The 19,556-nt window shown below is 39.6% G+C and overlaps 3 protein-coding genes across 10 annotated transcripts; all 3 read right to left on the bottom strand.

Moving 5' to 3' along the window:
- Window positions 1–5,879: 5,879 nt before the first annotated feature.
- Window positions 5,880–9,046, bottom strand: LOC116209623 (probable serine/threonine-protein kinase PIX13). Its single transcript, XM_031543323.1, has 6 exons — window positions 8,747–9,046; window positions 8,003–8,316; window positions 7,561–7,696; window positions 7,316–7,455; window positions 6,728–6,851; window positions 5,880–6,608 (listed from the first exon to the last, which is right to left on the bottom strand). Exons 1-6 carry the CDS (start codon window positions 8,808–8,810, stop codon window positions 6,304–6,306), a joined length of 1,083 nt encoding a protein of 360 aa, XP_031399183.1. The 5' UTR covers window positions 8,811–9,046; the 3' UTR covers window positions 5,880–6,303.
- Window positions 9,047–12,671: 3,625 nt separating this feature from the next.
- Window positions 12,672–16,691, bottom strand: LOC116208234 (probable serine/threonine-protein kinase PIX13). 7 transcript variants are annotated; one of them, XR_004157022.1, is made up of 7 exons: window positions 15,925–16,691; window positions 15,476–15,771; window positions 15,243–15,378; window positions 15,022–15,164; window positions 14,256–14,379; window positions 13,733–14,156; window positions 12,672–13,268 (listed from the first exon to the last, which is right to left on the bottom strand). XR_004157022.1 is itself a non-coding variant. In XM_031541576.1 (6 exons), the coding sequence occupies exons 1-6, from the start codon at window positions 15,986–15,988 to the stop codon at window positions 13,828–13,830; spliced, it is 1,029 nt and encodes a 342-aa protein (XP_031397436.1). In that variant the 5' UTR covers window positions 15,989–16,691; the 3' UTR covers window positions 13,524–13,827. The 7 variants fall into 7 exon arrangements, 5 of the variants coding, with proteins under 5 accessions (XP_031397436.1, XP_031397435.1, XP_031397439.1 ...); XR_004157023.1 differs by lacking the exon at window positions 12,672–13,268 and adding an exon at window positions 13,275–13,486; XM_031541576.1 differs by lacking the exon at window positions 12,672–13,268 and having other exon boundaries at window positions 13,524–14,093.
- Window positions 16,692–16,893: 202 nt separating this feature from the next.
- Window positions 16,894–19,417, bottom strand: LOC116208233 (probable serine/threonine-protein kinase PIX13). Of its 2 annotated transcripts, none has more exons than XM_031541574.1 (7): window positions 19,340–19,417; window positions 19,055–19,196; window positions 18,548–18,864; window positions 18,020–18,155; window positions 17,785–17,927; window positions 17,458–17,581; window positions 16,894–17,360 (listed from the first exon to the last, which is right to left on the bottom strand). In XM_031541574.1, the coding sequence occupies exons 1-7, from the start codon at window positions 19,400–19,402 to the stop codon at window positions 17,032–17,034; spliced, it is 1,254 nt and encodes a 417-aa protein (XP_031397434.1). In that variant the 5' UTR covers window positions 19,403–19,417; the 3' UTR covers window positions 16,894–17,031. The 2 variants fall into 2 exon arrangements, with proteins under 2 accessions (XP_031397434.1, XP_031397433.1); XM_031541573.1 differs by having other exon boundaries at window positions 19,055–19,208.
- Window positions 19,418–19,556: the final 139 nt, after the last annotated feature.

Raw genomic sequence — 19,556 nt, forward strand, 5'->3', positions numbered from 1 at the left:
TAATATATACAAATAAAAAAAGTAATAAATTCACCTAAAATGTATGGCTAATAATTCTCGTAATGCTTGCATATATTAAGTAATCTTTGGATGTTGTGTAAAAATTATAACTCATGTCATTTGTGAGTCAAAATTTTAAATTAGAAGAATTTTTAGATTAATTATTAGGATGATACAGTGATATTCATGCAAATAATTTACTGCAATTAGTTTCGGACTTCCTTTCAAACTAATTCACCCAAAAAAAAATTAATTGCTGCGCAACTACTAATGCACTAGTACTTCATCTTTATCCCATGGTTTAGATAGATTTATATTTTGTAATGCAGTCAATGAACATTGGCGGTCACTTGGCCCAAAAAAGAAAAAAATAAACACATACGGTCTATCACCACTAGGGATTGAGCGAGAAAGGCCAAGAGGTCAGTAATTTTCATATTTTTAAGAAATTTATATATAATTTTTGAATTTTTTAAAAAAATTTATATTCACTATCTAATTCGAAAAAATTATCTTATCATTCGCCATATTAAGAATATTGCCCCTCATTAATCCAAATCCCAGGTCTTTTGTTGTTCATGATATTCGGAAAAGCAAAGCTATTTCTTCTTTTCTTTGTTGAAAAAAGAAGAGCATAAGAGCATCCGCAACAATGCGGCCAAATTCAGGGGACGATTGCCAATTCGGAGGGCCCCACACCATGCCACCTGACCCGAATTGTCCCCAAGGAAAGATTGTACCTCTCTCTCACAATAAGGAGGTCCATTTTGGAACTCATTTGTGGCTCCACATGTTTTTTAAAAAATTTTATTTACATGATTAATAAATAATTTTAAAATTATTTATAATTATATAAAGTTCTTTTCGGATTAAAAAAATATAAATTTATTTTATCTTTGAAATTTAAAAATAATTGCAAAGAGCCAAACCACTCTTTGCAATTTATTAAAAAACATTGTTCATGCAAAGAGCCGAACAGCTCTTTGCAATGTATAAAATATATATATATATATATTGTTGGAATATATTCCGTTGAATCTTTCTATACTGTGAATCAAGCAACTGTTTCCTCTTGAATTTCAATAAAATTATCCTCATTATACCAAAACAATCAAGCAACTGTTTCAGTATGCCATGGCCATGAGCAATCTCTCCTTCACTGCTGCTTAATAATATATAATGTCTTGCTGCGTCTTTTCTTCTTGGCCTCATAAGACAGCACGAGACCAATTCAACACGCAATGGACGCGAATGTGAACAGAGCAAACATGGTCGTGAATTTAGCTAAATCAGAGTAAATTACAGTTTCAACGAGGTCATATTTTCAGTTAAAACTTGGGACCACGTGCTCTAAACTTTGCAATTGCTAGCTTGATTTCTTTTAGGAGGAAAAAAAGTTATGGGATACGTTCCCCTCGTAATTACGCGTGATTAGCTTTGATTTCTTTTAATAAAAGGGCTTCAGCTTCAGTATTATCCGGAAAAAAAAATCTCAGTTAATTGCTCACCGGAAAATATTTTCAGTTAAATTGATGAATGATTTAATCCATCCTGGTCGGATTTTTTTATTAGATGGGAACTCCAACTAGCCTTCTTGTGGTGTACGGCCGATTTGTCTGTCTGATTCTTTTTACCAATCAATCATTGGTTGAATGTCTCCACAATGCCTTCGAACGAAATATTTACTGCGAAGAGAGTTTCACTTGCATATAAAAGAAGTTAAACATGTTAATCACCCAAAAAAGTTATCGAGCTGATAAGAACTCAACTAGAAATTCCCTTCATTTTTTTTTATAAATAATAATGATTCATTTATGAGTCAAAGAATTAAAGTACACGGAAGTATATGAAACCCTTCAAACAATTATAAATGAGCAGAAAAAGGAGAAAGTAACAAAAAACTAAAAATGAAAAAAAAATGCAAGATTAAGAACACAAATCAGATAACGAAGGATATACACTATGAGTATCAGAAGCTCACTGAGGTCAAGTTGAAGGCCTAAATTATAGAAGAAAGCGACTTCTCAGAGTCTTCAAAGGTCCTTCAATTCTTCTTTAACCATATTGTCCAAGCCATGGTGAAAGGAAATTTGTCTTCACGGAAAAGAGGAGTACCCCGAATAAGCAACAGTGTCATAATATGATCTGGTAGAAAATAAACTGCATTTCGTTAACTTACAATGCATCGAATCAGGTCCCTCGGATCTCCTGAAATCAGAATATATTCTGGAGAAAAAAGAAGAGATTGAATGATGCTCAAAACAATAGAAGTTCCTGCTAGAAACCCCTTTCGTAACCTATCCTTCCATAATCATTCATAACTCTCAATCCAAACAAGCAGTAAATGAATATCGGCAGACTAACGAACCCACTTCCTGACCACGTGAAAAGGGAGGTTAGATGGCTGTGGATGTTGAGATTTTCATATATATGAAGTTAACAATTTATCGAGCTCATAAGACCTTGACGTGTGGTCGATCAAGTTGAAAATGGTACATAGGTTATATGAATATTCAAGCATATATGGGAATCGAATAAATCCTAAAAATAAAGTGCTTTCGTTTTGGCTAGGGAAGGTGTAATCATGTCTAATATCTTAGCCTCGGAAGGGCCCCGACCCGAGATGCATAGCTAGAGACTCTTAACGGCATCTAGGAAATGGGAGGTGGAGAATTCTGGGCACGTTTTTGAGCAGCCTGAAGGTGGATACGGCCCAAATGAATGGGACTCCTTGGTGATTGACGTCATAGGAGCGTGTCACTGCGACGTCATCGGCTGGCCGGTTCGGCCTCTCAATGATTGAGCTCTCATAGGGACTGTACAGGACTTGCCGCTCGACCTTTGCATATTGACTTACATGCCCTGCCAATGAAGGGCAGTCAAGAAGAGAGAGTGAGAGGGCTTCGATAATGGCAGTAATTCTGAGCAATATCAAGAGCAAGCCAACTGAGCATTGAGGCTACTCTGAAGGAAGGAAGATCAATCCGAATGATCTGAAGCCCGGAGACCATATCTACTCTAACAAACGATACGTATCGTACATTCATCACGGTCGGTTCCTCAGTCCTGATCATCTCTTCAACCACATTGCAGAATTTCACTTCTCCAGTAGTGAGAATGGAAATATACGTAGTCGTCTTAGGATGTTAAAAAAAATGTACATATATTACAGGAATATATATCAGGTAAGGGTTCGCGATTTACTTCACCCGAACGGAGAGCAAGAATGCCATACTCCCACTGCCGAAGGCCAAAAAGTCAATGCACCGGCCTCCCTGCCAGGAATGCGGACACAAGGAAGAGATGGACCTAGGCACCGTACATCGGGACATGCCCCGACTGCTTCCGCTGCAGGGAGGAAAAGCTTCACTCGGTACGGCTTTACGCTATACAGCATATCCCAAGTGGTGCACCTGCTGAAGAAATTGGACACCTGCACAACGATCGTCTCCAGCAAGACCACCGATGAGGCCATCGGGACAGCTAACGAGCTTCTTTGGAAGGGCTTTGGCAAGTACAACCTCTGCCGGAATAACCCACGAGCACATCCGCGACTTTCTGCCAGAGCAGTCAGAAACAGTGCAAGCAAATGTCTTTCTTCAATGACTCCGCCGATGTCGTCGGTTGCTGGTTTTTGACACAATTCTATCACTTACACAAGTCTCGCATAAAACCTCCGAATTACTCGATTTCATGGACTCATCAGATGCCTATAATTCCATACAACTTTTCTTACCAAAATTCATATCATAAAATCGATCTAAAGAGGGTGTAACATAGTGGTGTACATTCTCGTATGTTTACTTAGAGATCGCATGTTCGAAACCTAGAGGGATGTGTATGCCCCTTTATTAATTATTTAAAAATTCTCCTCCATTGTATAAGACTTAATGCGTACTTTGTAATCAATGAAAAAAAAAAACGATCCAATGACAACATCAGAGGTAGCCAAGAGAGTTTCCTAAGAGGGAAGTTACGCATTGACGATGTATGGTAGGAGTGTGGCTTCCATTTCCATACACTTCAATCAGACCATCAGCAGCCCGGGGGGGGGGGGGGGGGGGGGGGGGGGGGGGGGGTGGAATTGGCCCGACATGGCATTTTCTTGGCCCCAGCCTCCGCCCCCGCCACGCCCCGCCTCACCCCATTGGAGGAGGGACCGGCCCCTGCACTGGTCCCAAGCCAATGGTGGTTGGCGCGTGGCGCCCCCTGGCCCACGTGTCCGGCCGCTGTGGGCTTTCATTTAAAAAAAAAAAGGGAGAAAAAGTCGTTCCCAATGGCTCTTTCCCTCATTAGCCGTTGGTGTGGCAATAATTTTTTAAGAATATTAAGTAATTTTTGATTAACACATTTTCCTATATATATCAACACATACCCAAATACATTCACACAATTTCTCCTCCTCCAATTTAAGCTTTTGCTACCTCCCCTCTTCTGAAAAAAAAAAAAAAAAAGAAGCAAGATCCCAATTAATTTAATTCCAACTCTTTTACAATTACATACAAAATCCCAACAAGATCCCAAAAATTATGTTCAAGTACAATTAATTTTAGTTTCGAGCTATATTGTAAATTTATAACGGTTCTATTAATATAATTATTTTAAATTTTTAATTAATGTATGTAATTACTTAATTTGTTTTTTAATTAATTTTAATTTTATTTGATTAAAGTTATTTATATAATTAAAACTAATTATTTATATTATGTGATATATATATATATATATTTATTTAATTTAAATACTGTGTGGCCCACTTTGGCACCCGCATTGGTGTCAATCATTGGAGTTGGGAGTACCTTCACAGGATGAAGGCCTTGCCTTTTGATGTGACGATTAGGTGACAATCGATGAACCCTTTTGGGGCTACAATTGGTGCCAACCATTGTACATGCTCTCAGGTCACACGGTTTTGACTTTCTGGCACTCAATCTCTTTTCTAGCATTTGATCAGTAATTTGGATAGATAATTGTAACTCGAGATTTTCCGTGGTTCCAAGGATTTATTGATCAGTTCCGATACTCTATAAAGAGAATGGTTATAAGCAAATGAGGGAATAAAAATTAGATGATGTCCGCAAGATTCACGGATCCCACAAAACAAATTTGTTGTACAATCGCCTCGTGGACTTCTAATATGATTATAGAGTGTTGCAGGTGTACGATGCCTCTTAAAACGTGAATTTTACGGAGACTCTGAAAAAAATAAGTTTCTTATTATCTAATAAGATAACTTGTTATTTAACAAGAATCTTATTATATTCAAAATAATAAATTTCTTTTAAAATAATAAGTTTTTTATTACTAGCAAATATCTTATTATTTAAATAATAATATAGCATTTGATAACGAAATTAAGTTTGATTTAATTTGATTTGGGAGATTAAGATAAAAGTAGTTGGGAAAAGCATATGAGAGAATTTGAAAAAGAAAATATTGATTGTATTGTTGAATTGAGGAAAAAGTGTTGAAATTAAGAAAAAAATGTTAAATAGTTGAAAGAATTTAACATTAAAAAATTAATTATAATGATATATAAGAAAAAATATGAGAGAATTTGAAAAAAAAATGAAAAAGTAATAATTGTGTTATTGAATGAGAAAATAAAATAAAATAAAGTTAAACTAAGTAAAATTTAATTTTATTACCAAATACACTAAAGTTTCTTTGTAAATAATAAATTTCTTATTATTTAACAAGTTTTTTATTATTTCATCACCGATAATTACCAAACAATCTGCGATGTGACACGCTCCAATTGGCTTCAGTAAACACTTCCATTTGGTTTCGCAATTAGATTTTAAAATTTTAACTCTAACTTTAACTCTACTCACTACACAACAAAAATCAACTCTTCAAAGTCAAAAAAGTGAGCCCCATACATAAACTCACATACAACTCCATTATACTCTATTCAATTTTTAATACTCAATTCTCCCAACTATTCATTACTTTTTCACACTTTTTCTCATAATTCAACAATACAATTATTACAACTCAATTAAAATCAAAACTCAACTCAACTCAACTCTAAAACCAAGCGCCTTATAAATCATCCTTTTTTAAGGAGCCTCAGTAGGGACGTTAAATCCATGATTATATTCTCGCAACTAAATAGCAGTTTCAATCGTGACCCGGGAGACACTAATATAGAGGCAGATGCGGGACAAGCGACAATTGCTTCAAAACACAGAATTCAAAGCTACCTGACAGGTTCTTTGAAATGAGAATCCGTAAGAGAATGCTAAGCTTTGCCTCGTCGAACTGTCGTGATAGGAAAGCCCCCACAATGCCAAGAATCGGTTAATGAGCAGCAATTTTTTCCAGTGTCCTTAAGACATCGTCCATGGAAGGCCGGCTCTTGGGATCCATCTGGAGACAATGGAAGGCAAGCTGAGCCAATTCGAGAGCGGCCTTTAAAGGATACCTTCCTTCCAACCGCGGGTCCACCACTCTAGCCAGTTTCCTTCTCGATACGTGTGGGCGGACCCACTCCACGACGAAGTGCTCCCCAGATGGCCGATTATTATCGAACGCTCTTCTCCCGGTCAATATCTCAAGCAGCACAACTCCAAAACTGTACACATCACTCTTTACATACAGATGCCCTGTCAATTAATGTCCAACGTTAATCGAACTACAACTGCACAATAATAAATAATAAATGAAGTGACAAAGAATTGGCAATAATTTTCCAAATATATTTGAGGCAGGTTATGGACATTACCAGTTGCTATGTACTCAGGGGCAGCATAGCCATAGGTTCCAATGACTTGGGTAGAAACATGTGATTCATCGCCAGCAGGACCTCTTCTTGCCAAGCCAAAGTCCGATATCTTGGCATTGAAATTCTACAGCAGAATAAATTAAGCAAAACGATTTTCAAACTGGACTTAACTTCTATAAATACAATGTACTTTGAGCTGTGCGTAAGTCTGATACGGAATAACAGACATGATTACTTTGATTTGTGTTAGCAACGAACAATCAAAAGAAAGTCCCAGTAACATCTTTTACCTCCTTAATTATGACATAAGATCAATTTTTGAGGCGTGTGTTTTCACAAAAGATTACGCTAATTATCATTAGTCCTCTATGGAAGTTCACAAGAACGAGAAAAGCCAGATTTCAAAATTTCGAGTCTCTTGTCAGAGCAAAAGATGTTTAGTCAAAAGAAAAGTTTACATAGAATAAAGCCAATGCAAGTAATGACAGCACAGCAAAAGCTTGCTAATGTATCGCAAATCTTAAAAAGTAGTAACACTAACGCTATTATCCGCCTATAAAAGCTCGTTGCTAATCAAATAAGCCTTACCCCATCTAGCAATATATTTGATGGCTTAAAGTCCCTGCAAATAATTTGTCTTTCTAACTGATGTAAGAAAGCCAGGCCTTTGGCTGCACCAATTGCGATCTTAAGACGTAACACCCAGGAAAGTGGTTCCGTAGTACCTCCTGCATTAGGAAAACTGTGTTACTATTTGAAATGATAATAGACAGACCTATCTAAGCAAATTAGGTCCTGAAAGTTTCTATGTTAATCTTCTTAGTAAGACTTACTTCGAAATAGGTGATTTTTCAGGGTACCCTTTGGCATGAACTCGTAGACAAGAAGTAGATTTCCCTCCTCCGAACAATATCCCAGCAGCCTGACAATGTTAGGATGGGATAAACTGCCCAGAAAAGACACCTCTGACTGCAACAATTTGATAAGCACAATATCAGCAATGACGGAATCAAGAACATTTAACATCTCCCCTAAAAATGCTCAAAATATACATTGCTTCAGGACATATTTTCTGAACAAAGAGCTGCAGGTACAAAGAGTATTTTTTTTGGCCGAAGGGGCAAAGAGTTCTAAGTGCAGATTTCCCTCCATTCACCAGATTTCCTCATACTCAGTCCCAAGTGCAGAGTCATACATGATGGAAAAAATGAGCTGCAGGAACTAAAGCACGAGTTCAGTAAGATCTTTGCAGAACAATATTAGAGGATCGAATACCTTCCATTCTTTAAATCCCTGCACGCTCTCGGGATTCAACTTTTTTATGGCAATTGGGGTCGTGCCTCGGCCATGGGAGGGCCCCTCCTCATCGAGGTAGCCTTTGAAGACTCTGCCGAAGCCTCCTTCTCCAAGGATGGAATCGGGCCGAAAATTTCTGGTGGCCTTTTGCAGCTCAGCTAAGGTGAAAACTCTAACATCCGGGGAGGGCACAACCGCCCCGTTGGGCACGCCTTTAACAGATCTTCCTCCCAAGCTCCTGCTTTGCTCATCCTCGGAAGATGATGTGCTGCTAAATGTGAGTGATGTCTGTCCTGTTGTTGACCAAAAGAAAGGTCAGACTAAACAGAATCATCAGTGGACGTTAAGAACATATCCCCTTGATAAAATGAAACTCAAATGAGCAGAAGCATGACACGACAGATAGCTTGTACAAAATCGAGAAATTCAGCAATCCAGGCAAAAATGGAAACTTTGGGTGCTTAGTAAAGAGGAAAAGCTCGAGACCCACACTGTCTAAGATCAAAGAGAAGCAAGACCCGTCTGAGGTTCTCCACTGATAAAGCAGAGACGATGCAGAAGACAAAGACAAGCACTAACATAAGACAAACGAAGGGAAGAAACAAGACCCACATTATATGCATCGAAGCTGAAACAGGAAACACCATATGAATGTTCAGCAGCAGAGCAGACAATAATGGAAGAAGGGTTCGCGAATCTGCCAGGGAAAAGTATCAGAATTACCTGGTCTGAGATATCCAGTGAAGCTAGGGGTCGGATAATCAGGGGCACCCCAGCAAACTCCCATGTGAATCGATACCTGCTTCACCCTTCTTCAATGGCGGATTTGAGCTTCAGGGGAGGAGGGCAAGTGTGAAAGGGAATGTCTCCACTGCTTTTCATTTATCAAATTTCAAACCTTGCTTCCCCATGAATGAAGTTTCTTAGTAAACATCCCAACTACAAAATTCGAACTTTCCTAATTAAGATCATTCTGTGTATTTTTAGTTTGACTTGTATCCCTCTCACCTTCCACTGTTCTGAGTCGCTGACCCTGCCGCGTATGGTCCGTATATGCTTAGATAAATGCTTTTCAAGGAAAGAGGAAAAAATAAAAAATTTAAGAAAACCCAAAGTTTTCGGTTTTTCTCTGTTTTAATATGAGCTTTCTAAAAGAGCATATAAAATCATGAATTTTCACTTTTATTCTCATCTAATCTCCGGTGATTTTTTTGTTAATTTTTGTTGATTTGGCAAATGTCCCAATGACGTAACATACGTCCCGCTCACATGGCAAATGAAAAATTCAAAAACCAAAGCAAAAAAACATAAATTTCATAAAAATATATAAAATAAAATAAAAACTCAAAAAAAGATACAAATATACAAATAAATAAATCCATAAAAAATACTAAATTGAAATGAAAATCATAAAAAGATACAAATATATAAATAAATAAAATTTACAAACTTGAGTTTCCTTCGATAATTTTGTCGACAAGCCTTAGTCTTGCCCTCACTGTCCAACCCCAAATTTGTAATTCGAATCACCCATACGTAATAAGATCTCAAAATTTCAGCCTCAATTATTCATCACATTTGCAAAACCCTCGTTATTCTTCAAATGCCCTTTCCACTAGCTCTAGGGTCAACGAACGACAACCCAAGGCTCGAAAGCTCGGGCTTGAAAAGACACCAGCCTAGGAGCTCTCGAGTCGCTGATTGGTGAAGTAAGGCTTTCGTGAATCAGAGCTCAGGAGCTTTGGACTCGAAGAGAGAGCAGTTTCTCTTTGTATGAGCCCAAGGCTCTCAAGTCTTGGGTTCGCCCAATAGGGGCTCATCAATCGAGTTCACGAGCCTAGCGAGAAACTGACCCTGTGGTTTGCACTACCTACCTAGGTGGCTCCAGCAACCACCAGTTTACCAAAGCCACCTAATTTCGATGACCTAATGAACAAGATAAACAGCTCATATTCTTCCATTATTTTTTCAAAATTTTATTTCTTTAATTTAAAGAAAAAAAATATATGTCATAGCATAACATTATGCTTTTGTGTTAATTTTATCATAACCTTTTAAAATTACATTGTATAATATATCATTTAGGGTGTAGTGTCAATTATGGCATGAAGTCAAATTTTTCGAGAAAATTAAACGAAAGGCTAATATGATGCATACGTGAATGAATAGTGGAAAAAGGCCCAGACTCTTAGTACATGCGAAATAATCCATATTTCGACATACTTGGTGCCCTTTTGCCCACTCGACTCTCTCATCGTCAATACCCGAATCTCATTCCCGCTTCTTCACACGTCTCCGGCCTCACTGCAGCCCCAAGTTTCTTTTTAGTTCGGCACTTTGCCCTTTCTCCTTCTCTTCACCCACATGCTTGTCAGTCTCTGTCTTCACACTTCTCCATCTTTTGTTTCCATAAAAGAAAACGAATTAATATTTGCATTTATTTGATAGGTACAAGCTTCCCTTTTCTTTCTAACAATTTTTTTATCCTTTATTCACTATATGAACTGCAATAAGTTCAATATGTGATTTTTTTTTATTCTACTGATGGTGCGGTCGTTTTCAGAAAGAGCAATTCTGTATATGAAGATGTGGGAACGGGATTCGAGTATTGATGGTGAGGGAGTCATGTGGGTAAAAGGGCACTAGATATATCGAAATATGAGTTATTCCGCATGTGGCAAGAGTCTGGACTCACTATTCATCCACATATACCTCACATCAGCCTTTCATTTAATTTTCACGAAAAATTTAACGTTATGTCGTAATTAACACTACACCCTAAATACGTGCTATATAGTATAAAGTTAAAATATTATGATAAAATTGACACAAAGTAAAAAATTGTATTATGACATATATTTTTTCCTTTATTTAAAATCCTCTTGAATTTCATCGAAAATTCTAGTCATGCTAAATGAGACGCAAAAGTGGAAGTTTCTGCTTGTACATGTAATTTACAAAAAAATCATGCTAGAATGGATGAAAAAAATTGAAAAATTGAGACTTTTTGAGGTCATTTACCCACCTTTAAAAAAGATAAGTGCCACTTCAGCGGTACATTTACCACATTAGCAAAAAACAACGACAAAACTACGGAGGTTAGATGGATACAAAATTAGAAGTTCATGATTAAATGAAATTTTCAAAAGTTCGTTAACAATGTGAAAACTTTAAGCTTTTTTAGGTCCCTAAAAGAAATGGTTATGTGTTTCCTTTTTTTGCCAGTCATCACAATTATTGCTGAAATCTTAAAACTATACAAAAAGTTAAATTTCAGTACAAAATATATCATTTTGATCCAAGTAAACCTAAATATTTAGTCTATTAGAAACTTTTGGTTCAAAATCACTATTGGAAGTTAACGGCATTAGATTGGTCCACATAACACATCCTGATTGGTCGAATAATATTTTTAATATTAAAACTTTAGAAAATAAAAAAACAAAAAGATAAAAGATTTTTTAAAAACAAAAAACAAAAGAGAGGGGGTAGGGAAGTCTCGCCGCCGGCCAGCTCCTCGCCCGGCAATCCTACCTTAACCCATTCATCCGTAGATAAAGGCCACTAAACAGAACGAGGACAACCCCCAGTTGTTAATTGGATTCCTTACCTGTCTTTTGCCATTCAAGATCCCTCAGTTGTTCGTAGTTGTGATTGTGTGTGCGTCTATGAAATGGCTTGGAAACATTCCTGTATCATCGAAAATGTCGTGGACAACAGTTGATTGTTATCGTCCGCAAGAAGCACGACACAGGTTTCATGGAGCGATCCGCGATACCTGGTCCCATGATTGTTAGGCATGTTTCTGCATCCCTCCTCTCATACTTGTGAGAATTCCCGCTGCAGAAGACGAGCCTATTGATTCGGAGCAATTAGTCTAGGAGCTGGGGCAGGGTTCAGAGACTTCTTAGTCAATTCCATTCATCTAGGAGAAAGATTACCCGACAACCGTCATCAACCTTTCAACTAGTCTCGTGATGAAACATTCACACAAGTCGAAAGTTATCTTTTCAGGGATCGGAAATCCCCTCAATTTCCGTGAAGGACGATAGTATTGCGAGAATAGTTTCATCGAGCTTTAAAGGCTCCTGAAGCTCGTGAGATTGCACCCCAATCCAAATGCGATCAACTAAAGGTCGGAAAAATAGAACACCAACAACTTTTGTGCATCATCGATTGAGTATTACAATTCCATGGTCGAAATTGAGTGCATTTCCATAGCACTCTTCGGAAAAATTGAGCCATTTCAATAGAAACAATCAAATGTTATGGACTGTTGATTGTTATCCGCAAAATGCTCATGTTCCCCATTGTAGCCTAACTTTTTCGAACTTTATGGAAACAGAATGTCAGATGATCCCACCTATGCAAACATTCACAGGTCGAATCGAACTATATATGCCAGTTCGCATTGTTGGATCATTTCCGGGGGCATTTGAATATTGTCAGTCGTCAAGTTTACCACCAAGAGTACTGTCTTCAGTACATTACCACCCTTCCTCTCTTCCTAACAAATGGATTTGCATAGCGATTGGAGCCCGTGTTTCTGCAAACGATGAACTCAGGCCTGCAAAGCTTCACGACTTGCTCCGAATTGAGCATTCAGGGGCACGGGTTACAGCAAAATGAATTTCACAAAAACAGCTTCTCGATAATGCTCATAAACCTTCATTAAACCCAAACAATGGTGAGTTGTAAGAGGACCGTATATACTGCCGAAGACCAACATGGTTTTATGTTCAACTGTAAGCAATATGCATAGCAATTAACCCAAGAGCATTAGCTGGCCTGTTGGTCAAAGGGTGTGACTATCAATGGAAAGTCTCAGGTTCAAATCACGTCACAAACGTCATGCAAGAAAATACTCTTTATTGAACCACCACTTGCAAGGCTTGTGGCCGGACTTCCCGTCTCATGGGCTTGCAGGGTGTTCATATTGACCGTGGCATGCATAAAGCTGATTCATCGATCCCTTGTTCCTTTGGCAGCGGCTTCGATCCCTTCCAGTGACTTCACAACCTCCTCCATGGAAGGCCAGGGTTTCGGAGCAGTTTGGAGGACATTTCCCTCGTAGTTTTGTCCATCATAGATACAACTTTTCTTTTATGCTGTAAGAGTGGCTTGGCCCATTTCACTAGATCGCTTTTATCTTTGCGACGTCTTGGATTTAGTATCATTTGGCCGGTTAGCAGCTCAAGCAACACAACACCGTAAGAGTAGACATCACTCTTAACATGAAGATGTCCTGTATTTGACAGAGCATAGGCAGGTATTGATTGTTATTTTGAATATTCACTGAAATGCCAAGTTCTAAGGTAGACAATCAATTAGAATTATCGGTTGCCACATATTCCGGGGTGGCATAGCCATGTGTCCCCGTAACCCTTGTCGAAATATGTCTCTCACCATCCTTAGGACCAAGCCTTGCCAGCCCAAAAAGTCTGAGAGTTGGCCGGCTTGAGACTGCAAGTAATCAAGCATCAACACAAACCAGAATATGTTGATATCAAAATCTTCCAACAAAACCTTCCTCAATGGTCAGTCAAACTTAATTAAATTAACGTCTCAGATTCTTCACCACCCATATGTTCGACATTGCAACATACACACACACTACCTTAGCTACGACACTTATGGTATATACTGCACATATACTGCACAAGACAAATACTATTCTGTTCAACTGTGAGCAGTGCAGTAGCAAATTACCTTGAGAGACCCAGAATTGATCCTTCTTGGCATAGCACTGCCTGCAACATACATATGTGCTGTGAATATCCGAATATCCAGTGCATAAAGCTGATTTACGGATCCCTTGTTCCTTTGGCACCAGCTTCGATCTCTTCCATTGATTTCACAACCTCAGCCATGGAAGGTCGTAGTTTCGGACCATTTTTGAGACATCTCAATGCAAGCTTACCAATTTCCAGGGCAGCCCCTGGAGGATATTTCCCTCCTAGTTTAGGGTCCATCATGGATACAACTTTTCTTTCATGCTGTAAGCGTGGCTTGGCCCACTCCACTAGCTTATGTTTATCTTTTGGACGGTCACGATCTACTGCCTTCAGGCCTGTTAGCAGCTCAAGCAACACGACACCGTAAGAGTACACATCACTCTCAATATAAAGATGTCCTGCATTTGACAGAGTATAGGCAGGCACCAATTATTATGTAAATAAGTAAATATTCACTGAAATGCCAAGTTCTAAGGTAGACAATGAATTAGAATTACCGGTTGCTACATATTCCGGGGCGGCATAGCCATATGTCCCCATAATCCTTGTCGAAACATGTGTCTCGCCATCTTTAGGACCAAGCCTTGCCAGCCCAAAATCCGAGAGTTTGGCAACATGAGACTGCAAGTAATCAAAGCAGCATCAACACAAACCAGAATCTGCTGCAATCAAAATCTTCCAACAAAAGCTTCCTCAATGATCAGTGAAACATATATTCTCAAGATCTTGTGCATCACGGTCCCATGGTCAAGCTTCTTGCCAGGCGCATGACAGGGTCGCCTTAGACTGTATACCCGTACCTTCACCACCCATATGTTCGACATTGCACATACATACACACTACCTTATCTACAACCCTCATGGTATATAATTGAGAAACTCGTCAGCCCTGGGCCGAGTAGCTCAGGACCTCAGACATAATCTTAAGCCTGAAGGCTGCAGGGCATTTTCAGTCCTGTCCTGCGACACTTGCTCGATAAGATGAGAATAAACTTTGCTAGACCATACTTGGTATAGTTGATAACACTACTGATGCACTTCCAGTACTCAGTCATGATAAATAAAGCCAACTTCATTATATATCCTGTCTATTTCTTAACTCTGTAAATTTAGGACGTTTTCAGTATTTGTCTTGCATGCACGTGAGAGATTGTAGGTCACTCTTCAGTATACACTGCCAGTGCATCTTCTTACGGCTTAACCTTTTGGAAAATCGGTTGGTTGGCACACAAGATTTGGTTAGCAAACAAGACGAAGCATTACCGCGTCCAGCAAAATATTCGATGTCTTTAGGTCTCGGTAGATAATTGCCCTCTCGAAAGAGTGCAAGAAAGCCAGACCTCGTGCAGCTCCAATCGCAATCTTAAGCCTTAAACTCCATGGAAGAGGATGAACAACTGAGCCCCCTGTACCATAATAATTCAGATTGATAACGTCTAGGCTTGGAAGTTAAGCACGATGATCCGTACAGACAAGGCGCTTACTTCCAAAGAGGTGGTTGTTCAAGCTTCCCTTTGGTGCAAAGTCATATACGAGTAACATCTTGGAATTCTCATGACAGTATCCAAGCAGCGTTGCAAGGTTAGGATGATATAGCCTTCCAAGAAACTCGATCTCTGACTGCACAATAACGATGGCTAAATAAACACATAAATCGACCAATTTGATTCATAAACATGATTTCGGAACTTTGGAGATCATCCGTATGCATTATTACCTTCCATTCTTTATATCCGTGAAAACTTTCCTCATTGAGTTTTTTTACAGCAATGACTGTCTTTCTCCTTCCCAAAGGTGCCTTCTCGTCTAGCAGGCCTTTGAAGACTTGGCCAAAGCCTCCTTCTCCGAGCAACGAGTCGCTTCCGAAATTCCCTGTTGCAGCCTTCAGTTCTGCAAGAGTGAAGTTCCTCAGATTCGTCTCCAGAAAAATCATTCCATCAGGGAAGGGCTCATTGCTGTTCGGACCGGCACTTTGCTCAGAGGATGATGAACTGCTGATTGTCAGCTTCATCCCTGTCATGAAACAACAGAAGTGATTTTATGTTACCTTCACATCAGAAAAAGAAAAGGAAATGTTAACGGCATCTGTTTGTGAAGATCACGTGAATAAACAGAAGAACAGCAGAAGTTTTACTCAACGAAACCGTCACCGATATGTTCAGGCACCTGAGTTGAGAGAACCAGTGTGACTCGGAGTCGGGAAGCGAGGATCCCCCCAACAAATTCCCATCTCTTTCCTTATCCCAGTTTCACTGCTGAAGCTTACCGTCTAGCAGCAGCAGAGACGGAAAGGAAATGCCTCAAATGAAGACAGGGATCAACAATAATTGTTTCTGGTCTACATCTTGACTTTGACTTCTGCTGCTTCTAATTCTACTCCTCCCTTCCAAGCGATAGCATTAAGATTGTCCCATCTTCTTTTCCCATCAACACTCATATCAACAAGTTGCTCTGTTTTTCTCTTTTTTAGCTATAAAATGTCTGAAGGGTAAAAGTAACTCCTTTGCTCCATATATTGCCTCTTAGAAACTTACTAGGACTCGTTTTTGTAGCTGACCAATTCGTTAATGTATATGAGATAAAATCCTAATGTCATGGAAAAAGTACAGAGACTGGGCCATCGATGCGATAGAGACGGCTACTGCTTACCGATACTGCTAGTTAGAAGTCCCTCAGCATATTGACATTGCAATGCAAATCCCAGAAAAGCATGGAAAGCCTGAGAAGAAAATAAAATTTTGACACCCAAACACTTTTATGCATCAATTTTCGTGCTCTCCTTTACGTAACTCTCCCACTTGACTATTTCTATTTCTATTGGGTTTACTGCTCTGATGAATCATAATTTAGTTAAATCATGAGATAGTGGAACACATGCCCCAGACAAACATATTCCATGTGTGATGAATCCCCTCGGAGCATAACCTCGTAAATGATTCGATATCAGGGAAACGTGGAGTACCGGTATAAAAGAATCTAAAGAATCTATGCAGCAGCAGTAGTCCTAAAGATATTTTGATCTCTATATCCCCGACTTGCTGCAGCTTGAATAGCTTGGTTTTCTGTGATGCGCTCAAAAGTGGCTATCTACAATTTAAGTCGTGTTCAATTTACCATCAGTCTGAACATGGCACAAATTCTGAACTCGATGACAATGCATTGGCGATGTGGGAACTCCAGAGCTCAATAAGAGAGGGGAGCTGCTGGTGCTGCTCGGAGGAAGAGTTACATCCGTATGCTAAAAAATAAGTCACCCTTTCATTGTGAATCAATTCAAGCATATCTTGGTTCTTTATTCGCAGCATTTATCTCTCCTAGTGCCTCCACAACCTCACTCATAGATGGCCTTTCTCTGGGTTCCCTTCTCAGACACCTCGAAGCAAGCCGAGCTACTTGAACTGCAGCATCTGGAGGATAATTCCTCTTCAGTCTCGAATCGATCATAGCCTTCACTTTCCTTTCACTCGACAACCTTGGCTCAGCCCACTCCACGAGATTAGCTTTCCCTTGTGGACGGTTCTTATCAATAGCCTGCAAACCTGTCAATAATTCGAGTAACACGACGCCGTAACTGTAAACATCACTCTTCACATAGAGATGCCCTGTAATGTTGTCGAATCTCAAGTTAGTAAAACCAGTGATTGTCGTGAATAATCCATGTCCAGAAAAGTTCTCATTGTGTATTGGGAAATCAAATACCAGTTGCTATGTATTCGGGGGCTCCATAACCATAGGTGCCAACAATCCTCGTTCCGACAGAGGACCTGCCATCCGAAGGGACAAACAGTGCCAACCCAAAGTCCGACAGTCTGGCATTATAAGACTGCAGCAGCAAACATTAAATCAGAATACTTGTCTTCGAGAGTGAGATCTAAAGCTTGCTCAGACCACGAAAAGGAGAAAGTTACAGAAAGGTAAGATAATTTATTAGAACAAGCTGCTGCTTTTTCCACGACTTATTTCTCGCTCAATCCACCTTACAAGCTGAGTGCTTCTATGGTAAGGAGAAATTCAACCAAAACTTACTCCGTCCAGAAGTATATTAGAACTCTTGAGATCCCGATATAATATGCCGTTCTCAGATGAGTGCAAGAACTCGAGGCCTCTAGCAGCCCCAGTCGCAATCTTAAGTCTTGTGGCCCATGAGAGAGGATTAGATTTAGAGTGTTCTGCAGGAGTAAAAAACGATGAAACAAACAGTTATCTTAAAAATAGTTATCTTTTCGAGCTCAATCCAGAATTTTTTTCTGGAGGTGCTTACTTCCATACAGGCGGTGATTCAAGCTTCCCTTGGATATGAACTCATACACGAGCAATAGCTGGCCATTCTCCCAACAGAAACCCAGCAGCTTCGTGATGTTAGGATGGGAAAGCCTTCCCAGAAATAGAACTTCCGACTTCACAGCAAGATCAAATGAATGAGCGAAACTTACAATGAAGGAATACCACATCATTTATTAAGCAGCCTTTCCTCCCAAACTATTCTTTGGTACGAGAAAACTACGAGAAATTTCCTGGCTCTACATGTTTCTTATTTTCTATAAGTGAGAAAAACTAGGTAAAAGCAAATTAGGATAGCACATGTCGAACCAAATATAGCAGTCCCATTTCTTCATTGTTTTCTGAGATATCCAAAAGAAAGGGAAATCAGATTATTATCTCCTCAAACCAATCGAACAGTCTTATCCATTACCACCTGTTATGATATAATGCATCTTACTAGATTAATCTTGCAAGAAGGGAAAAGGGAAATTGATCCAATTCCTGAAACATGATATGGAGGCTTTACCATCCACTCCTTGAATCCTTGGTAACTAGCTCGGTTTAGCCTCTTCACGGCGACAACTGTTCTTTCCCTTCCAGAAGCTACATCCTCAATCAGGAAACCTTTGAAGACATGTCCGAACCCTCCTTCTCCGACCAACCAATCGCTGCGGAAATTTTCCGTGGCCATATTCAGCTCTTCAAGAGTGAATTTCCTGAGGTTCGGTTCCTCGAGAATGAACCCAATGGGAAAGTTCCCGCCGCCACCCGGCACCAGGCGGTTCTGTCTGCTGCTGTCCCCAGACCCAGACGAAGAGGAAGTGCTGATTGTCAGGTTCACCCCTGTTTCCGAATATTCGGCAAGAGAGACATAATCAAGCACATGAAAAGAAACTCTTTTTGCCTTCCATTACGGCAAAGAAGTTACAGGGGACACAAACACAAGACAGAACAGATTGTTTGGCACAACATGATCAGAAACAGAGGAGAGGACAGCAAAGGTTGAGGTTGTTGATGTTGGGCAGCACCTCACCTGACTTTAGATAACCAGTGCGGCTTGGAGTTGCGAAGCCTGGATCCCCCCAGCAGACCCCCATCCCCCTCTTCTTCCTCTCTCTCTCTCTCTCTCTCTCTCTCTGGAGGATGAATGTTTGGGCCATCCTCGTTGACAAACACTGGTTAAAAAACTAGCAGACAGTTCCAATCAGGACAAAAATGGTTTGACTCCTCTGCTTTCCTAGATAAGAGGAAATCAGCTAAAAGAGGAATTGCTACATAAATGTGCTGCGGGTTCGAGGGCGCAAACACGTAAACTAACCTGCGGGATTTCTGTTAAGAATCGTAAGCCTGCGAGTTGTAGACAACGTAATTGCTTGCACATTTGCACGACATCACTGCACCCTTACGCTCATCATTCGAGATAATTGAATTTGAGAATGTTTATGTGCCTGAGTTTGGGGCAGTGTCGGGACTCCAAGCCTGCACCCAGTAGACAGCATTTGGAATCCGAAAAAATCAAGTGCATATTTTAATGA

This window comes from Punica granatum, chromosome 5, assembly GCF_007655135.1.
Source record: "Punica granatum isolate Tunisia-2019 chromosome 5, ASM765513v2, whole genome shotgun sequence".
Taxonomy (NCBI): Eukaryota; Viridiplantae; Streptophyta; class Magnoliopsida; order Myrtales; family Lythraceae; genus Punica; species Punica granatum.

What these genes read in the sequence shown, in the direction of transcription:
- LOC116208233 (XM_031541573.1), bottom strand. Translation starts at nt 19,402, where the DNA reads ATGTGCAAGCAATTACGTTGTCTACAACTCGCAGGCTTACGATTCTTA. An exon ending in CACTGGTTATCTAAAGTCAG is followed by an intron (nt 18,865 to 19,054) that starts GTGAGGTGCTGC and finishes ATTCGGAAACAG; the next exon opens with GGGTGAACCTGACAATCAGC. An exon ending in CCCCGAATACATAGCAACTG is followed by an intron (nt 17,361 to 17,457) that starts GTATTTGATTTC and finishes ACAACATTACAG; the next exon opens with GGCATCTCTATGTGAAGAGT.
- LOC116209623 (XM_031543323.1), bottom strand. Translation starts at nt 8,810, where the DNA reads ATGGGAGTTTGCTGGGGTGCCCCTGATTATCCGACCCCTAGCTTCACT. An exon ending in CACTGGATATCTCAGACCAG is followed by an intron (nt 8,317 to 8,746) that starts GTAATTCTGATA and finishes GGTCAACAACAG; the next exon opens with GACAGACATCACTCACATTT. An exon ending in CAAATATATTGCTAGATGGG is followed by an intron (nt 6,852 to 7,315) that starts GTAAGGCTTATT and finishes ATTCTGCTGTAG; the next exon opens with AATTTCAATGCCAAGATATC.
- LOC116208234 (XM_031541575.1), bottom strand. Translation starts at nt 15,988, where the DNA reads ATGGGAATTTGTTGGGGGGATCCTCGCTTCCCGACTCCGAGTCACACT. An exon ending in GAACAACCACCTCTTTGGAA is followed by an intron (nt 15,165 to 15,242) that starts GTAAGCGCCTTG and finishes ATTATGGTACAG; the next exon opens with GGGGCTCAGTTGTTCATCCT. An exon ending in CGAATATTTTGCTGGACGCG is followed by an intron (nt 14,380 to 15,021) that starts GTAATGCTTCGT and finishes GATTACTTGCAG; the next exon opens with TCTCATGTTGCCAAACTCTC.